Source organism: Malaclemys terrapin, chromosome 10, assembly GCF_027887155.1.
Source record: "Malaclemys terrapin pileata isolate rMalTer1 chromosome 10, rMalTer1.hap1, whole genome shotgun sequence".
Lineage (NCBI taxonomy): Eukaryota > Metazoa > Chordata > Testudines > Emydidae > Malaclemys > Malaclemys terrapin.
This window is the reverse complement of record NC_071514.1, coordinates 49588998-49605561: the sequence shown is the minus strand read 5'-3', so window position 1 is coordinate 49605561 and position 16564 is coordinate 49588998. Positions and strand designations below refer to the sequence as shown.

At 46.6% G+C, this 16564-nt stretch overlaps 1 protein-coding gene across 2 annotated transcripts in view; it reads left to right on the top strand.

Moving 5' to 3' along the window:
• Positions 1 to 16564, top strand: part of TBC1D24 (TBC1 domain family member 24) — a 71334-nt gene that overhangs the window by 31490 nt on the left and 23280 nt on the right. Inside the window, exon 3 of one of the 2 annotated variants that reach the window (XM_054042921.1) lies at positions 860 to 901. The exons of the other annotated variant lie outside the window; for it this stretch is intronic. Coding sequence (XP_053898896.1) covers positions 860 to 901 — 42 coding nt within the window. The remainder of the gene's footprint in view (positions 1 to 859; positions 902 to 16564) is intronic. 2 annotated transcript variants of the gene reach the window in all.

Sequence of the window (16564 nt, the reverse complement as noted above, 5' to 3'; positions counted from 1 at the left end):
CCTTTCAAGGCTTCTGTCCACGGGAGTGTTGGTTAGAAACTTTGAACAGGGAGGCTTTAGTAGTTACCAGGGCCTCCAGACCACTGTTTTTTGAGGAAGCACTAAGTATGTGACAGTCAGGTATATCACTGGCTTCCTCCCAGTTGGGGAAGGACAAAAGAGTTAAGACAGCCGGTGTGTATGTTCTTCAGAGAGAGAGAGAGAGAGTGTGTGTGTGCTAGGGAGTGAAGAAGCCAAGAGCTGCTACTCGGCTAAGAAATGACTTATCAGTAGCCAGCTAGAGCAACAAAGGTGCAGTCTTAGATTTCTTCCAAGCAAGGTTCAGTACTGTCATTGCCAGGTGAGAGCAACAAGCAGAGTCACTGGCTAATGAAAAGTTTTCACCCTTTCTGTGCCATTTGCTGGAACGTACCATAATCTCTGATGATCTCCGGAAGAGAGACTGTGGAGTAGGTTTGACGTAGGATGTTAGGTAGGCAAAAGCAGGTGCAACAGAAGCTCTCTCTCTCAAGTCTTTGAGAGAACTCAGATTCCCTTATCCAAACTTGCTTGATAGTGAGTAAGCCACACATCAGATATGAGTTGTTCCCCTAACATCCTGATAGATCTAACCACACAGTAAGAAGGAAACGGACTGAGGGTTGACGGGAGAACAGGAGAACTGATACTAAATGAGGAATATTGTTAACCTGTCATCCTCTTTTTTCTTTTTCGGGCATTGTTTGATTCAAACCTTATTCTGTGTTTCTCCCTAGGCTCCTTCCATGCATTTTGCTGGGGTTGTAGGAAATCACTGACCTCTTTTCCTGTCTTTTTTTATGTCTTCTCCTTGTGCGTTCTCCTTCTGTCAATTCCATAGCCGCTGCACTCCTCCTGTTTGCAGTGTTTCATCTTCTAAAAGGTAGGTTAAAAAACTTTGAATGTTTGTGCTTTGCTCGTTTCTTCTGTCTTTGCTTGGCTGCGTTCTTCTGTCATCCCCGCTATGCTAGGGCGGTAGCAGCAGTGCTGATTGCAGCAACAAACAGCAAGGTAAATAGTTCCTGAAGATGCCCTTGCAAAACTAGTTCAAAGTAACCTATAAAGGTGTTCAAATGAGAGTTCATGAGACCGTCCCACTGACCTAGCATTATTGTTCTGTACAGCCACACAGGAGGCCTAGATTTCATTCATAAATGTGGGTTGTCATCTTGGGATGGAAATTCTCATGTTGGTGATTGGACTCCTTATACCTTGTCTGCACTTGAAAAAATGTACCATGTTAGAAAACGTATTAACTGAACGTGTTTTTACAGCACCTAGCCATGACTGGGACTACTGCAATACAATAAAACTAAACTAATCTATCATAACTTACATGATAAACCTGGTTTTCCTCTTAGTATGGTCATAGACATTCATGTTTAAAAACATGCTATGTGGTTATTGTTAACCCTAGCAGGGAAAACATTTTAAAACATGACTTGTCCATGCCTACACTAGGTGCTAAGTCACTTAGTGCACTTTCATCCATGTCCAAGTTCTGAATGATTTTGAAAAAGTCATGGATTTAAAAACTTCCACAGGCCCTCAGAGATTTCAGACCCCATACAAGATCTTGAGAAATAGAAAAGGTGATTCAGTGACTACTTACACTTTGTATATATTCCAAAGCAATTAATGAACATAATGATTCAAGATATCTGCACTGGCTGTTGCTGATACATGAAATGCAAGCTAGCTTGATCTTGCTGAGCTTTGGTGGCCTTGAAGCACTTCAGTGTTAGTGATGAATCTGTATGAGAACCCACATTCCCACCAAAACGGTAAATAAGCAAACAAATTTGTAAATACTTGAATATGCTACACTTTCAGTATGGTAATTAAGAAGTAAGAGTCCTTCTTTCTGTAATTTAAACACATTAAATAGAAAATTGCAATGCAGATTTCAGCAAACAAACTAACGTGAAGGATAAAAAGAACTCTAATGAAGGATAGAAATCTTTAATTGGTAAATGGCTGCAGCTTTGCAGTGTGAGCTCCAACTAATGGCTATTACAATTGCATGGTTAATTCATCTTCAGTAGGCTTTCTCAATAAACTACTGGTTCTTCCTAGATGATAATGAGAAACTTCTTCTAGTGGTGCAGTACTCACTCAGAACGCATAATTCTTCTTCGAATGCTTGCTCATATCGATTCCAATTAGGTGTGTGCACGCCGTGTGCACGGCCTTCGGAGAACTTTTACCCTAGCAACACCCAGTGGTCGGCAGTGGAACCCCCTGGAGTGGCGCCTTTATGGCGCTGGATATATACCCTGGCCAACCCAGTGCCCCCTCAGTTCTTTCTTACCATCTGTGACGGTCGTTGGAACTGTGGAGTTCGGCTTTGCTGCTCTCCACTCTCCCTAGCGTTTTTCCTCTCAACAGTGTTAATAGTTAGTACAGTTATAGAGTTTATATAAAGTTATAGTGTACATAGTTCTACTTAGTGGGTTGGCAGGGATCTTCCCTCCTCCCCACCGGTAGCTTGGGCTCATGCCTAAGGCTCCAGGCTTTAAACCCTGTGTGTCCTGCTCCAAGCCCATGCCAACAGGCGACCCCCATGACTCTTGCCTAAAGTGTCTGGAGGAATCTCATCAGACTGAGAAGTGCAGGATCTGCAGAGGTTTTCAGCCCCGGACTAAAAAGGAGTGGGACTTTCGTTTGCAACAGCTCCTCGTGGAGGCAGCTCTTAGCCCTCAACCTCCAGCACCGCACCAAGACCTAGCACTGAGCGCTTCGGTGCGCAGCGCCCCGGCGGCAACAGTAGGAGCTGCACCACGGTCGGACTCTGATAGAGACCTGAGGCACCGGCATTCCCTGGCACCACAGCCGACATCATCGGTCCGACACCAGTCCCACTTGCCTGCTCAGAAGCGGCACCGTAGACCGGAAAAGGCTGGCCCATCTCAGCAGACGCCAGCCTCCCTGGACCCGCCCTTGGCGCCGCGTCCCGTAGAGGAGCGGCCAGGGGCACAAGTGCCGACTTCAGCACCATTGACTCTGTCACAGAGAGCGGAGCCATTGAGTCCGGTGTGTCTGGACTCCCTGACACGTAGCGTGGTTGAAGTCCAGTTGCCATCGACTCCAGACACATTTGCGGCTGCAAGGGACCTGATTGCTATGACAGCATCGGCATCCCCTCAGGAGACAAAGGTCCCTGCTCGTGTGGTCCCATCCCAGGGCAAGCCGGCCCTTATCCACCCGGCACTGTCAGTTGAGCCACGGCACCGTTCCTGCTCTCAGCACCGTTCCCGCTCCCAACGCCACTTGCAGTCCCTGCACCGCTGTCCTTCATGGCGCTGGTCATACTCACGGCACCGATCAGACTCACGGCACCATTCTCGGCACTGCTCCGTATGCCAGTCACCGTCCAGGAGCAGATCTCGGTCCAGACACCACTCCCAACGATGATCACCGTCGAGGACTAGGTCTAGATCCTGGCACCGATCTAGGTCATGGCACCGCTCACCTTTGCGGCATTGCTCTCCATCTTCGCAGACCCGCTCGGCACCACCATGGGCATCGCGCTCCAGCTCTCGTATATCCGACTGCCGCCACTTGGATCACAGCACTCTGAACTCAGGGGCTGCTCACTGGTAGGCGCAGGGACAAGGCCCAATCCAAGGGTCTACCCAATGGCCCTTTTGGACGCCCTGGGCGTACCACCAGGACCAAGATTCTCCATCAGGGGCTTCTTGTTCAGCCCCCTCCAAGCCGCGGGTGCCAGAGGTCACCATCAGCCGTCCAGCGCCGTCCATCCAGGCTCCAGACCCTCTTCCAACCCCGCTTCCGGGTCCGGACACTGAGATCGTGGGCTCAGGACTCCAAGACACAGCTGACCAAGAGGGCCCAGATGATCCTCTTCCTCCTGTGGCCGCCTCCTCATCTTCACCTGATAAGGCGGTGGCAGGCACTGCTATTTTGGTCCCCCCCAATAGACCTCCGTGCCCACCAGGACCGCTTATGTAGGGTGGCGCGGAATATGACCCTCCAAGCAGAGGAGGTTATAGAGATGGAGGACCCTGTGGTTGACATTTTGTCCACAGAGGCCCCATCTAGGGTGGCCCTACCGCTCATCCAGACCATTCAGACCACGGCCAGAACAATCTGGTAAACACCTGTGTCTATTCCTCCAACTGCTAAAGGGGTGGAGCGGAAGTACTTCATCCCCTCCAAGGGATATGACTATCTATACACACATCAACAGCCCTGTTCACTGGTGGTGGCCTCAGTGAATGGGAAAGAGTGCCACGGTCAGCAAGCCCCGGCACCCAAATCGAAAGAGGCCAAACACCTTGATTTATTTGGGCGCAAAGTCTACTCCTTGGGCAGTCTTCAGCTCCGGATTGCAAACCAGCAGGCACTCGTGAGCTGATACAACTATAACTCTTGGAACTCCATGTTAAAGTTCAAGGAGCTAGTTCCTTCGGAGTCCAGAGAGGAGTTTGGGGCCTTGGTGGAAGAGGGCAAGACAGTGGTGAGGACCTCATTACAGGCCTCACTGGACACCGCAGACTCTGCCGCTCGGACCCTCTCTTCGGGCATTGCGATGAGATGTATATCTTGGCTGCTGGCTTCCGGCTTACCACCGGAGCTTCAGCAAACATTACAGGATCTCCCCTTTGATGGAGAGGGCCTGTTTTCAGACAAAACTGACTTGAGGCTTCAGAGACTCAAGGGCCATAATGTGATAGCTGGGGATGCATACACCGGCTACATAGCGGAAGCCATTTAAGCCTCAGCCCCAGTGCTCCTATCCCCCTCCTTGGTCGAGGCAGGACTTCTATAGGAGGCGGGGGCATAATACCAGGAGGAAACCCTCCAACCACCAACCCGGCCAAAGCCAGGGCCAAGGCCTTTCCAAGCCCTCAGCGGGCCCTAAGCAGAACTTTTGAAGGGATGCTCGAGGCCAATGTACCAGACCTCAGTCAGGATCCTACCCCACCCTTCCTGAATAGTTTATCCCATTTCCACCGTGCTTGTTCCCTTGTAACCATGGACCATTGGGTTGTTTGCACGGTGGAAAGGGGATACTCTCTCCAATTTTCTTTCTTCCCACCCTCCCTCCCTGTCCCTCTTCAGGGACCCTTCTCACGAGCAACTCCTCATTCAGGAGATTCAAACGCTCCTGTCCATGGGGGCGATCAAGGAAGTACCAAGGGAGCTAAGGGGCAAGGGGTTTTACTCCCGTTACTTCCGAATACCCAAGGCAAAGAGCAGGCTTCGGCCTGTCCTGGACCTGTGCGGACTCAACAAATTCGTGGTAAAGTTGAAGTTCTGCATGGTCTCCTTGGGTACCATTATACCTTCCCTGGATCCTGGAGACTGGTATGCCGCCCTCAACATGAAGGATGCATGTTTCCACATAGCTGTCCATCCGGCACACAGACGCTTCCTCCGCTTTATGGTCAACCGCAAACACTACCAGTTCAAGGTCCTTCCGTTTGGCCTTTCCACGGCCCCCTGGGTGTTCACCAAATGTTTGGCAGTCGTGGCAGCCTCCCTTCGTCAGAGACGGATACAGGTATACCCGTATCTCGACGACTGGCTTATCAGAGGTCGCACCAAAGAACTGGTGCACTCCCACGTTCAAGTGGTCACGGACACATTTTCTTAATTAGGTCTTCTCATCAATGCGGTGAAGTTCACTCTAGAACCAACCCAGAGAATAGAATTCATCGGGGCGGTCCTAGATTCCGTGCATGCCCGAGCCCTCCTGCCGGATGCTCGTTTCCACGCTCTGAGGGGCCTTATCTGGAGCCTTCAAAGCTTCCCAATCTCGACGGCAAGAACATGCCTGAGTCTCCTGGGTCATATGGCTTCCTGCACGTACATGACCAGACATGCCAGACTTTGGCTCCAATCACTTCAGGCCTGGCTGGCATCGGTCTATCGCCCAGGTCGAGACAGCCTGAACCTGGTGGTCACTGTTCCGGAAGGGGTCCTGGCCTCCCTTCAATGGTGGCTGAACCCAAGGGTGGTATGCGAAGGAGTCCCCTTCCACACCTGTCAGCCTCCCTGTCCCTCGTCACGGACACGTCAGCCCTGGGGTGGGGCGCTCACCTCGGGGACATCCAGACACAAGGCGTATGGGCCCTATCCGATCTCTCTCCCCATATCAACGTACAGGAGCTGATGGCGGTATGTTTTGCATGCCAAGCCTTTTAGGAGCAATTGCATGGTCGTTGTGTGGCAATCCTCACAGAACACCGCGGCCATGTTCTTCATCAACAAGTAAGGGGGGGCTCGTTCCTCCCCCCTCTGTCAGGAGGCCATTCAACTCTGGGAGTTCTGCATAGCTATTCCATTCACCTGGTGGCATCATTTCTCCCAGGGGTCCAGAACACGTTGGCAGACCATCTCAGCAGGTCCTTCCAATCCCACGAGTTGTCGCTCCGCCCCGATGTCATCCACTCCATTTTCCTAAAGTGGGGATTTCCCCAGGTCGACTTGTTTGCCTCGTGCAGCAACCGGAAGTGCCCAGCATTTTGCACTCTCACAAACTTCCTACTCCCATGGATGAGCAGGCTGTTGTACGCCTTCCTGCCGTTTCCCCTTGTACACGAGGTCCTGATCAAGGCGCACAGGGACAGATCATGACTGATTCTGGTTGCCCCAGCGTGGCCCAGGTAGCATTGGTACACCACACTTTTAGAGATCTCGGTGGACGCCCCGATTCCGCTGCCTCTTTCCGGACCTGATCACGCAAGATTGTGGCCACCTCTGTCACCCCGACCTGCGGTCCCTCCACCTCACGGAATGGATGTTGCATGGCTGAGCTGCTCTGTTCTCGTTTGGTGCAGCGGGTCCTGTTGGGCAGCAGGAAACCTTCCACTTGGGCTACGTATATGGCTAAATGGAAGCGATTCTCATGCTGGTGCTCTCTCCATGACACGCTTCCCCTTCAAGCGTCTGTGCCTCTCATTCTAGACTATCTCCTGGACCTGAAACAGCAGGGCTTGGTGATATTCTCTATCAGAATTCATCTGGCGGCCATCTCAGCTTTCCACCTGGGAGTGTATGGCCGATCTGTCTTCACCAACCCCATGGTTGGTAGGTTCCTCAAGGGCCTGGACCCTCTATATCCACAGGTACGACAGCCTGTACCCACATGGGACCTCAGCTTGGTCCTCTCAAGACTTATGGCCACATGTTCCCTTTTGTACCTCTCTTGGAAAACAGCTTTCCTCGTTGCTATCACTTCAGTGAGGCGTGTCTCTGAGCTCAAGGCTCTTACTAAATCGGAACCACCTTACACGATCTTCCATAAGGATAAGGTGCAGCTACGACCTCACCCTGCCTTTCTTCCCAAGGTGGTGTCAACTTTTCATATCAATCAGGACATCTTCCTTCCGGTTTTCTTCCCAAAACCTCATGCCAATAGTCAGGAACAGCAGCTTCACTCCCTCGATGTTCGTAGGGCTCTTGCCTTCTACATTGAACATACGAAACCGTTCTGGAAAACAACGCAGCTCTTCGTCGCAGTAGCAGCCCGAATGAAGGGTCTTCCGGTCTCCTCCCAGCGGATCTCTTCTTGGGTTACGTCATGTATTCGTGCTTGCTATGATCTGGCCATGGTCCCGACCCCCCCATCTCACCGCTCACTCCATGAGGGCTCAAGCCTCATCAGCAGCTTTCCTGACCCAGGTGCCAATCCAGGAGATAGATCTGCAGAGCTGCTACTTGGTCTTCAGTGCATACGTTCGCCTCACACTATGCCATTATTAGGCCAGAGATGATACGGCATTTGGTAGGGCGATACTACAATCCATGGTACTTCACTCCAACCCCACAGCCTAGGTAAGGCTTGGGAGTCACCTAATTGGAATCGATATGAGCAAGCACTCAAAGAAGAAAAGACAGCTACTCACCTTTGTAACTGTTGTTCTTCGAGATGTGTTGCTCGTATCCATTCCAAACCCACCCTCCTTCCCCTCTGTCTGAGTAGCCAGCAAGAAGGAACTGAGGGGGCGCTGAGTCGACCGGGGTATATATCCAGCACCATAAAGGTGCCACTCCAGGGGGCTCCACGGCCGACCCACCGAGTGTTGCTAGGGTAAAAGTTCTCCGATGGCTGTGCACGCGCTGCGCACACACCTAATTGGAATGGATATGAGCAACATATCTCGAAGAACAACAGTTACAAAGGTGAGTAACCGTCTTTTCTTTAAGTGGTGTGTGTGTGAGACACTGCACCCCATCTTCTTCATAGTGATATGATTATGATATAATTATGATGCATTTTATGCATGAGGAGTTATCGGAGATGTCATTGGAAAAGTTATGATTTGCTGAGTATGATTATCCTATTTTTATGCATGTGTCATTTTTGTATCTGAGTTTATGAATATTGACTATGTATCTGTATTACAAATGTAGTTACACCTGGATAACGCCCACTAGACAAGATGCGTTCAGGCTAGATAGCTGGTTGGGAAGGGCCCATTCAGGGCAATGGGCCATTAGGGAGAACAATAGGCCTCAGGAGAAGCTTATCTCCCACCTGGTGAGCTTTCCTGAGAACACTACAGACAGCCTGTGAGTGATGGCTGCTATGACTCTACAAGGACATGTGACCAGGCCACATGGTGCTGGACTCCATTTTGGGATGTCAGTATTTTTCCACAGACTGGTCTGGGACCCAAGCTTTGGAACAAAGGGTTCCTGCCATATGCAAAAGCTATATAAGGCAGGGAGTGACATCATCAGGGGTTCTTCACTCCCCACCCAAGAAGGCTCCTGGAAACATCTGAGGAACAAGGACTGAACTGGGAGAAGTGCCTGACCCAGGCTCAAGGGATTTCTAGCCTGTGTATGAAACACCTGGGGATTCCAAGCTGTAAAGCAAGTGCAGCCTGTCCTTTAAGAATCTGCAGCCTGCTTATATCATTTCTCAGGGTGAGAATCTGCTAATTCATATCCAATCTATTTAGTATATTAATATAAGTTTGCGTGTTTTGTTTATTTGCTAGGTAATCTGCTTTTATCTGTCTTCTATCCCTTATAATCACTTAAAATCTGTCTTTTGTAGTTAATTCACTTGTTTTAATTTACACCAGTGAGCTTTGACTAGAGTGCTTGAGGAAAATCTCTGCTTGGTTACCACAAGTGTGCATTGTTCTCTTCGCATTGAGGGAGAGACGGACCAGGTATTAAACCCATATATTGGCCAGATTTGACCAGGGCAGGACGGTACTGCTCTGGGGTCCCAGGCTGGGAAGCTGGTGGTTAGAGAGTCTGAGAGTAACTGCAGCTGGGTGTGTCCCTGCCTGTATGAATGCTGGTGAAAGTGCAGGCTGGAGAGCTTTGCAACTTGTCACAGCAGCACAGTATAAGAGGGAGCCCAGGCTGGTGGGTCAGAGGGCTCAGTGATACCCCAGTTCCAGGTGGCACGCCGAGGGGGAACCTGTCACAGTGGCGTAGTCGTACAGGATTAAATGCACAGCTTGTTGCCCTGAGTGAGATTTGCACTTCATACACGGGTGGTGATTTTAAGTGAGATTTAAGTGTGGTGGCTAGAGATCAGCCATAGTGGTTACCAGTTTATTTTCTGTTTGCTTATTTCGGGAAAGGGAAGTAGGGTCAGAAAAGCAGGGAAATGAGTGAAAGTGAAACTACTAAGAAGCTGGAGCTGTGCAGATTGCAGGCAGAAGAGGGGGAAAGAACACAAAAGACTTACGGAATTAAAACAGGTGGAAATTGATGCACAAGAAGCTGCATACCGAAGAGCCATAGAAGCAGAGAATGCCAGGCAAGAAGCTGCACACCAGAGTGCCTTGGAACTGAAAAAGATAGAGGCTGACAAAGAAATTGAAGCCCAGAAACTAGCCATGGAGGAGAAGGAATGCATCAACTGGACTTGCTAGAGAAGCAGAAGCAGAATCCCTGCACACTAGGGAGTCCCACCTCTCCAAAAATCCACAAATAGGAATATACAGCAAGATGGGACGTTGTTGAATATTTCATCACCTTCGAGAGGCTGTGTGTACTTCATGAGATTCCTGAGGACCAAAAGATGCCCATTTTGGTTGCAAAATTGTCTGGGAGAGCTCTGGATATATTCAATAAGATGCCAGCATCTCTAGATGCTTCAGATTATGGTAAATTCAAGGAAATGGTTTTAAAACAGTTTCAGATTACACTGAAACATATAGGGTAAAATTTTGAAGCCTTAAGGGGGTTGTTGGGATGAGTAATGTGACACATGTAAACCAGATGAAAGATTTGATGGATAACTGGGTAAAGGGAAAAGGTATTACAAGCTTTGAAAGAATGTGTGATCTTTTTGCTCAGGAACATTTCCTGAGTATATGTAGAGATTATGTGAAACTGTTTATGGGACAAAAAGGTAAAAATTGTGGAGGAGATGGCTACTCTAGTTGATCAATTTGAGCAAATTCAAGCATCTATTGCAAACAAACTACAGACAGAGGGGTTTAAACCTGGTGGGAAGCAGGGTTCCCGTGTTACCCCTGGGAAGAAGGAGGGTGGATGGGAGGCTGGGAAGCGGCGCGGGCCGAGGGATGTGCTGGCCGCCCTTCCTGCAGTCCCCATTGGCCTGGAACAACAAACTGTGGCCAGTAGGAGCTGCAATTGGCCAAACCTGCGGACACAGCAGATAAACAAACCAGCCCGACCCGCCAGGGGCTTTCCCTGAACAAGCAGCGGCCCTAGTTTGAGAACCACTGGTCTAAAAGATACCATCAGAGATGCTTAGTTTTGCAGTTCTCAGACCGTGGATTTGTGTCTCCAGAGATAACATGCTTGTTAACAGCAAAAATGTTTTTAAATAAATAAATAAATATATAGAGGTGAGAAATAACAGACCTCGACTCTATTGTCTGTCTGCAAATTTGTGTACACAGAGTCAATCCCTTACCTCTCTCTAAAAGTGCAATGTTTCAAAAAGTTCAATGAATAGAAGATTGTTGGGGGCGGAATAGATCTGGACAAGGAGAAGAAGTCTGGAGATAAATGTGAGAAGGGAGGGACAGGCAGTAGAAACAAAAGTGAAACTGTCTCAGCAACATATTCCAGAAGTCTTGAGGTCTTTCTGAGTCTAGCCTTCATTGATTTGAGATCTACCATACCATTCTCTCACTAGAAGGGAAAACCTATTGTGATGGATCACCCCATAAGGCTTTATGGAAATATTCTTATGAATGTATATATGACATAACTAGAATATGTTTTATGCTACATATGCCATTTAAAATATCTCTGTAAAGGTTATGGTCTACTGAATCTATTAATCCTATTCGTATGCATGTATCATTTTTGTATTCAAAGTTATGAATATTGCCTGTGTACTGGCTTGATTTTTAAGTAGCCTTTGTAAAGCATTTGGTCAGCTTCTTGAGAAAGAAATGTGCAAATTAAGTGCCCAATCAAGAAGCACTTAAAGGACAATGAATCTTGGAAGGCTCCAATCCACATAAGAAGCCTACATCAGGACGTTCAAGGTAGCAGGTAAGCAATGACTGCTGCCTGTAAAAACTGAGTCATGCAAGGACATGTGACTTGCCCATGTGACTCCAAAACTCCATCTTGGAGCTGGACTTTGCATAGAGAGGAGGGGGTCTCCACCAACAAGAGAGAGTCTACTTAAATCCCTGGGAGACCCTTCCATTTGGTCTTCAGCTGGCTAAAGAGAGAGCCTCTCCACCCCCTAGGATACTTGAAAGAGACGGGAACAATGGACAGTAACTACAGAGGGTGTGAGTGATTGCTGGACCAGACTAGAAGGAGACTAGTCTGTAAAAGGAAGCTTACTGGAATTCCTCTAAGGGTGAGGTTTTAATCTGTACTCACTTTTCTTACTGTATTAGACTCAGACTTGCATGTTTTATTTTATTTTGCTTGGTAATTCACTTTGTTCTGTCTGTTACTACTTGGAACCACTTAAATCCTAATTTCTGTATTTAATAAAATCACTTTGTACTTATTAATTAACTCAGAGTATGTATTAATACCGGGGGGGGGGGGGGGGGGAACAGCTGTGCATATCTCTCTATCAGTGTTATAGAGAGCGAACAATTTATGAGTTTACCCTGTATAAGCTTTATACAGTGTAAAACAGATTTATGACCGTGACGAGGGGAGTTGGGCATCTGAGTGTTAAAGACCGGAACACTTCTCAAGTTGTTTTCAGCTAAGTCTGCAGCTTTGGGGCATGTGGTTCAGACCCTGGGTCTGTGTTGGAGCAGACTGGCGTGTCTGGCTCCACAAGAAGGGGTGCTGGAGTCCCAAGCTGGCAGGGAAAGGGGCAGAAGTTGTCTTGGCACATCAGTTGGCAGTTCCCAAGGGGGTTTCTGTGATCCAACCCGTCACACCTATAATGACAGCAGGCCAAAAAAGAGACTCAGTTTGGGAATATTTTAATGAAGTTCCTCTATCTCTGGCTAAGACAGGCATGCGTGCAAAATGCAAATAGTGCAACAAAGAAATGCAAGGCCTGGTTGGCCGAATGAAACAACATCATGAGAAGTGTTCCTTCTCAGGAGGAAGCTGCGTTGAAGATGATGAAAGGAGCATGTCTGAACTTGCAGGATCTTCAGGTTGGTAAACTTTTTTTTTATTTAATACTTTTCTTAAGGACTGCCTGCCTTCCTTCTGGACTATTCTTGAATTCTCATGTTTGAGCAAAAAATACAGTTGTTACTCTATGGTACTATCATTTTAGATTCAGTTATGATAAAAAAATAAACTAGGCAGATCTTCCTTTTACAATTTCACTTTTAAAGTAGTTCTGAGTAGTACTGAGTGTCAGTGAAGGCAATGAGTAATACTAAATGAGCAATATGGTAATAAAATTAAATAACTGCATTGACTTATTTTGTTTAGGAGAATCCATCCTCAACATATAGGATTCTGAAGACTATCCACCTTCAAGATCACCATAATTTTTTATAGTTTCAGAGTTATCTGCCAGTGATATTGTTTGTCACATCATGTCTGTCATGTAGCCACAGTATATTACCTGTAGCAAACAGAAAAAAAAATCTCCAAAATCCAGGAACAACCATAGATAAGTTTGTGATAAGAACCAGCAGATTACGAAAAGAGGGAATTGATGAAAAAATTGCCCGGTTTGTTTATGCAACAAGCTTTCCTTTCTGTATGTTTGAGAACCCACACTTCATTAACATGGTTCAGTCATTAAGACCAGAATACAGTCCACCCAACAGAGCAGATGTCGCAGGCAAATTGCTGGATAAAGTTTATGAAAGAGAAATTGAGCAGTGTGCAAAAGGTCTAGAGGATAAAATCGTTAACCTGAGTCTTGATGGGTGGACCAATGTCCACAATGATCCTGTTGTATGTGCTTGTGTGACAACAGAAGAAGGGAATGTCTTCCTTACAGAAACAATTGATACATCAGGAAATGCACACACAACAGAATACTTATCAGAAGTAGCAGTAAAAGCTATAACAAACTATGGGGAAAAAAATTCAAATGTCTAGTACGCAGCTTGGTCACAGACAATTTTGCAAGTGTATCCAAGATGAGAAGAAATTATTTAGAAGAGAGTGAAGAGAGTCCAAAGCTAATAACACACAGTTGCAGTGCTCATTTGATTCACCTCCTAGCCAAAGACTTCAGTGTTCCAGAAATAAAGGCTGAAATTGCAAAATACTTCCATAACAACCACTTTGCAGCAGCTGCTCTGAAAAAAGTGGGAGGAACCAAGCTAACTCTCCCACAAGACGTGCAATGGAACTCAGTAGTGGACTGTTTTGAGCACTATATCAAGAACTGGCCTAATCTGATGACTGTTTGTGAACAAAATCGTGAAAAAATAGATGGCACTTTCACAGCCAAAGTTCTCAACATTGGGCTTAAGAGAAATGTTGAACACATGCTGTGTACCCTGAAGCCTATTTCTGTAGCCTTGAACAAAATGCAGGAAAATAGCTATTTTATTGCTGATGCTGTTGAAATTTGGAAGGAACTGAGTCGAGATGTAAAAAGAGAAATATGCAATGACCGAGTTAAATTACAAGCATTAAAAAAACGAATGGGACAAGCACTATCTCTAGTTCAATTTTTTTTGCAAATATTCTCAGTACTTGGTACCAGGGTCAAACCTTAACTACTGAAGAAGAGGAGTTGGCTAGGACATGGATATCTAGCAATCATCCCTCCATAATGCCGACTATAATAAACTTCAGAGTAAGGGTGAACCATTGAAGAAATATATGTTTGCTGCTGATGTTTTAAAGAGAGTCACACCAGTGAACTGATGGATGTCACTTATACACTTGGATTCAGAGACTGTTGAAGTGATAATCTCACTTTTAACAGCAGTAGCTTCTTCAGCCAGTGTAGAAAGAATATTTTCATCTTTTGGACTAACTCATTCCAAATTGAGAAATCGTTTGGAACTTGAAAAAGCAGGAAAGCTTGTTTTTCTTTTCCAGATTATGAACAAACAGGAAAATGAAGGTGAAGACAACTGAGTTAGCTACAGAAGCCAATATTTTAAGTTTTTCATGTTGACCTGGTTGGCATAGTTGATTTAATTTTGTTTTGTTTTTTAAATGTTTAATTTAACTATTTTAGTTAAATAATTTTAACAAAACCAAACCTGGTTTTAAAAAACTTGAATGTTTTTAAATTTGGAAATTCTTATGCTTGTTTTGTTAAAATATTACATGTTTGCTGTTGAAGAAAAAAATCCAGAATATATAATGTTGCCGTTTCAGTTAAATAAAATAATTTAAATGTCTGTCTGGTTATGTTCTCCTCCTAATACAGCATGGCAAGAAAATCCTCCAAATATTAATGATTAACCTGTTGAATTGGAGATAGTTTACCTCCCAATGACTTCATAAATATCTGCTTCAATTACCTTTGATAAATGAAATAACCAAACAATCATTCATTTTCTCATATAGCTGTAAAACTTATCTGAAAAGTTTTCTAAATAGATCTCTTTAAAAATGTATAGTGTGTACCTTTTAAAAATGAAACCTACATCTATCTCTGAGTTGTGAAGAATATGTATTAAGGTTATAACAACCAACAAGAATGCACTTTTATGTAGAAATCCATGATTAAATAGAATTTTCCTGACTAGTGATTTAAATCATGATTTAAATCAATTTGACGTAAATCAAATCCACCCTGATGGGGTTTGTCTAAGTACCTTGATGGTTAGATGAGAATTCAGGGCTGTAGTGCAAGTGGGAAGCCTCATTCAACATTCCTATCGGAAGGTTCGTGAGCTTCCTAAAATGACTTGTGCTTAAACCAATACATGTTCAGCCTCCCCATTAGGAATGCTGACAGCAAGGCAGTTTAGCGATGCCCCACTTGCTACAGTAAGTGACCCAGGATTGGTGACGTTGGGCAGCTCCCAATCTCTCTCTTTAGCAAGCCGTTAGTAAGGAATGCTGCACATGCATGACTGGCTACTCAGGACTCCCAAGTAGAAATTTTCATAGTGATGTAGCATTTCTCACACTGTAGGGAGCTCCTCGCTACACTAATACTCAGTGCATTATTTATGAGGTCTTCTCTGCATTCTGTGAAGTTGTGGGGGAAAGAAAAGAAACCAACAATTGCTGAAATAAAAATACTGTAAAACCTAGCAAACACTTGGGACCCTTTCCCACACTCAGGCTACCCTCGTGGAATGCAAAATTGATTCTCCAGAGCTTGGCCCAGCTGATTGCTATCTGATCCTTTAACACCTTGTTTGAGCCCTTGTGTCTCTTCCATCAGATGTACTTGGCTGTGGTACTTGTACTGATAACTGGCTTCACCATCAGATACAGATGCAATAACATTTTTTAAATCTTCTGTTATCATGGGTTTGAGTACATTGATTTCTTCTTTAACCCAGGGTAATAAAGGGTGGGTAAATGCAGGGCCGGCTTTAGCAAGAGCGGGGCCCGATTCCTGGGGGCGGGGCTTGCTGAAAGCCCCGCCCCCAGGACCCGAGCCGAGCCGCGGGGGGGGATGGGGGGGCCCGAGCCGCGGGGACCGGGCCGGAGCCGGGCCACGGGGGCCGTGCTGGGGCCTGCGGGAACGGGCCGCGCCTCCCCGGAGCCCTTCTCCCGCCCCCACCCCAGCTTACCTCATGCTGCCGGCCGGCCCGCCCCTGCTGCTTAGTCTCAGACTTCCAGCGAATCTCTGATTCGCGGGAAGCAGGGGAGGGGGCGGGGCGTGCAGGGCAGGGGAGGAGGGGGAAGTGGGCGGGGTGGAGAGCTGCAGCGCGGGGCCCTCTTGGCGCAGGGCCCAATTCAGCCGAATCGGCTGAATCGGCCTAAAGCCGGCCCTGGGTAAATGTATTGATCCTTGTATTGCGAATCCCAAGGGTTCACAAATCATGAGTGGATTTTAAAATCATGTGATTTTAAAAAATAATAAATTTGGGGATCTTTTACTTTGCCTTTTGGTTTCTGAGCCTATAGGGTGTACTTGGATCATGTTTTCAAGCTTTTCTCTGCAACCATGAGGATGCAAAACTTTTTTTTTTTTTAACAAAAGCATAGATTCTTCTTCAAGAGATGTCCCTGTGGGTGCTCCACTCCAGGT